The 2,500-nt window shown below is 40.0% G+C and overlaps 1 protein-coding gene across 2 annotated transcripts in view; it reads right to left on the bottom strand.

Moving 5' to 3' along the window:
• LOC121383230 (B-cell linker protein-like) overlaps positions 1–2,500 on the bottom strand; it is a 54,014-nt gene that overhangs the window by 38,403 nt on the left and 13,111 nt on the right. For both annotated transcript variants that reach the window (XM_041513123.1, XM_041513122.1), the window contains exons 5-6: positions 2,417–2,500; positions 362–471 (exon numbers count right to left, since the gene is read on the bottom strand). The exon at positions 2,417–2,500 is cut by the window's right edge and continues 2 nt beyond it. In XM_041513123.1, the coding sequence (XP_041369057.1) occupies positions 362–471; positions 2,417–2,500 (194 nt within the window). The remainder of the gene's footprint in view (positions 1–361; positions 472–2,416) is intronic.

Genomic DNA, 2,500 nt, shown 5'->3' with positions numbered 1-2,500 from the left:
CATAAACACTGAAACAGGATGTAATTTTGATTTTTAAAAGAAGAAAGGAATTAAAAGGTGTTTAAATTACTGAATCAGAATGTGATTTGTTTTAAAAGAAGAAAGGAATTAAAAAGTGTTTAAATTACTGAATCAGGTTGTGATTTGTTTTAAAAGAAGAAAGGAATTAAAAGGTGTTTAAATTACTGAATCAGGATGTGATTTGTTTTAAAAGAAGAAAGGAATTAAAAAGTGTTTAAAATACTAAATCAGGATGTGATTTGTTTTAAAAAGAAAAGAATTAAAAGGTGTTTAAAATACTAAATCAGGATGTGATTTGTTTTAAAAAGAAGAAAGGAATGTGTGTTTAATAAGCACCAACCCCAGTCTCGTCCGACTCGAAATCTGATCCACCGGAATCATCGAAATCATCGCCCCAGTCATACACGTCTTCGTTATCACCAGGCTCATCTTTTGGCAGCGGAGCCGGCACTGTAACAAAAACACAAATACTATTATAATAGTAAGAAAACGATACTCCCTGGTGGGAAGGATTTTAGTCCAAAATCAAAACTACTATAGAATGTTTGTTTTGTTTAACAGCACCACTAGAGCACCAAGATTGATTAATCATTGGCTATTGGATGTCAAACATTTGGTAATTCTGACATATAGTTTTAAGAGAGGAAACCTGCCACATTTTCCCATTACTTAGCAAGGTGTCTTTTATATAAACCATTCCACAGACAGGATAGCACATACCACAGCCTTTGATATACCAGTCGTGGTGTACTGGCTGGACCGAGAATTAGCCCAATGAGCCCACCAACTGGAATCAATCCTAGAGCAAGCATGCATTAGGCCCTCCATCAGTCCAAAATATTGGACTGGAGTACTCAAGTGTTAAACTCGACACAGACCTGAGTACCCGACACTTACTCTAGATGATAATGAGACTAAGGAATAAAGTAAAATAGCATTATGCATCTTAATTCCAGTGCTGAACATGAATGTCAAATCATTCCATTGTATTGCATGTAGAAAGTGGTTGATACGTTCAGTATTGTGACAGACGGACAGCCAGATTAAAAAAAGAAACTAGCGCATGATCATGTAGGCCTAATTATTGTGTAACTTGTATTGCTGATTAGTTACTACTGAAGTTAATGTCCTACATTGTCTCACATGTACGGGTACTCGAGTCTTGTGAACAGACTCGAGTCTTGCTGGACTTGACCCGTGCCCGAGTACTCGAGTACTCGTGGATACCCTACCGTGCATCAGGTGAGCTCTTTACCACTGGGCTTTGTCCCACCCCAAAACTACTATATAGACCATCTTGAGTTGGCTGTCATTCTAAGAAGTTTCTCACTAATAACATATTTAAATGAGGCCCAAAAAAATAAATATGTGTGTTTCAGGTTTCATCTCTGGAAAAAATAGGGTAGGTAGGTAGGAACTTTTTTTCTTTCTTTTTTTTAAACCGAAGTGTTACGAACCTAGTTTGCAGACTGCAAAAATCGCAGTAGATGTTGGGGTTTTTTTGGGGGGGGGGGGGGGGGGGAGTTTTGGTAGTCAAAATTTCTTAGGGTCGCAGCGTAAAATTAGTGTCGGTTGGGAAACCGGAAACACGCCATTTTTTTTTTTTTACGCCTGACTAAAATCACATACTGAATATAGAGTTTCTTCTTTAGAATATCAGTGTCTGTATGAGGTAGCCCAGTAGTAAAGCGCTCGCAAGATGTGCGGTCGGTTTGGGATCCCCGTCAGTGGGCCCATTGGGTTATATCTCGTTCCAGCCAATGCACTATGACTGGTATATCAAAGGCTGTGGTACGTGCTATCCTGTCTGTGGGATGGTGCATATAAAAGAACCCTTGCTGTATGTATGAGGCCAGGATAAAGCCGATATCCTACGTCATTAACTAGTTATTATTTTTATCCCGCAGTCCATAAAAATTAAGGAGGAATGCTATTATTTCTGTTATTTCAGCTACATTGTATGATAACCTAGAGCTATGTATGTGACATCACATGTGTGATGTCAAAGTTAAAATCTGCTAGTATACATTTATGACTTTTGGTCATCATAATTGGCCAATAGAAACAGTGGTTGCAGGATAAAACCAGCCTCGGTGGCGTCGTAATTAAGACATAGAACATAAGGCTGGAAGGTACAGGGTTCGTAGCCCGGTACTGGCTCCCACCCAGAGTGAGTTTTAACGACTCAATGAGTAGGTGTAAGACCATTACACCCCCTTCTCTCTCACTATCCACTAACCTACTGTCCTGGACAGACAGCCCAGACAGCTGAGGTGTGTGCCCAGGACAGCGTGCTTGAACCTTAATTGGATATAAGCACGAAAATAAGTCGAAATGAAAATGAAATGCAGGATAAACTCTGAATACATGGGCTTGTTGATCAATACAAACTAACATCGTGCTTCAGCTCTTCGAGATGGCGGCAGGGGAGGAGCGGCAGGCTCCGAGGCTCTTGTGTTCTGCTGTGTCTGCTGCTTGT

This window comes from Gigantopelta aegis, chromosome 10 (genome assembly GCF_016097555.1).
Source record: "Gigantopelta aegis isolate Gae_Host chromosome 10, Gae_host_genome, whole genome shotgun sequence".
Lineage (NCBI taxonomy): Eukaryota > Metazoa > Mollusca > Gastropoda > Neomphalida > Peltospiridae > Gigantopelta > Gigantopelta aegis.
Note: the sequence above shows the minus strand (reverse complement) of the source record. Positions and strands in the feature narration are given on the sequence as shown.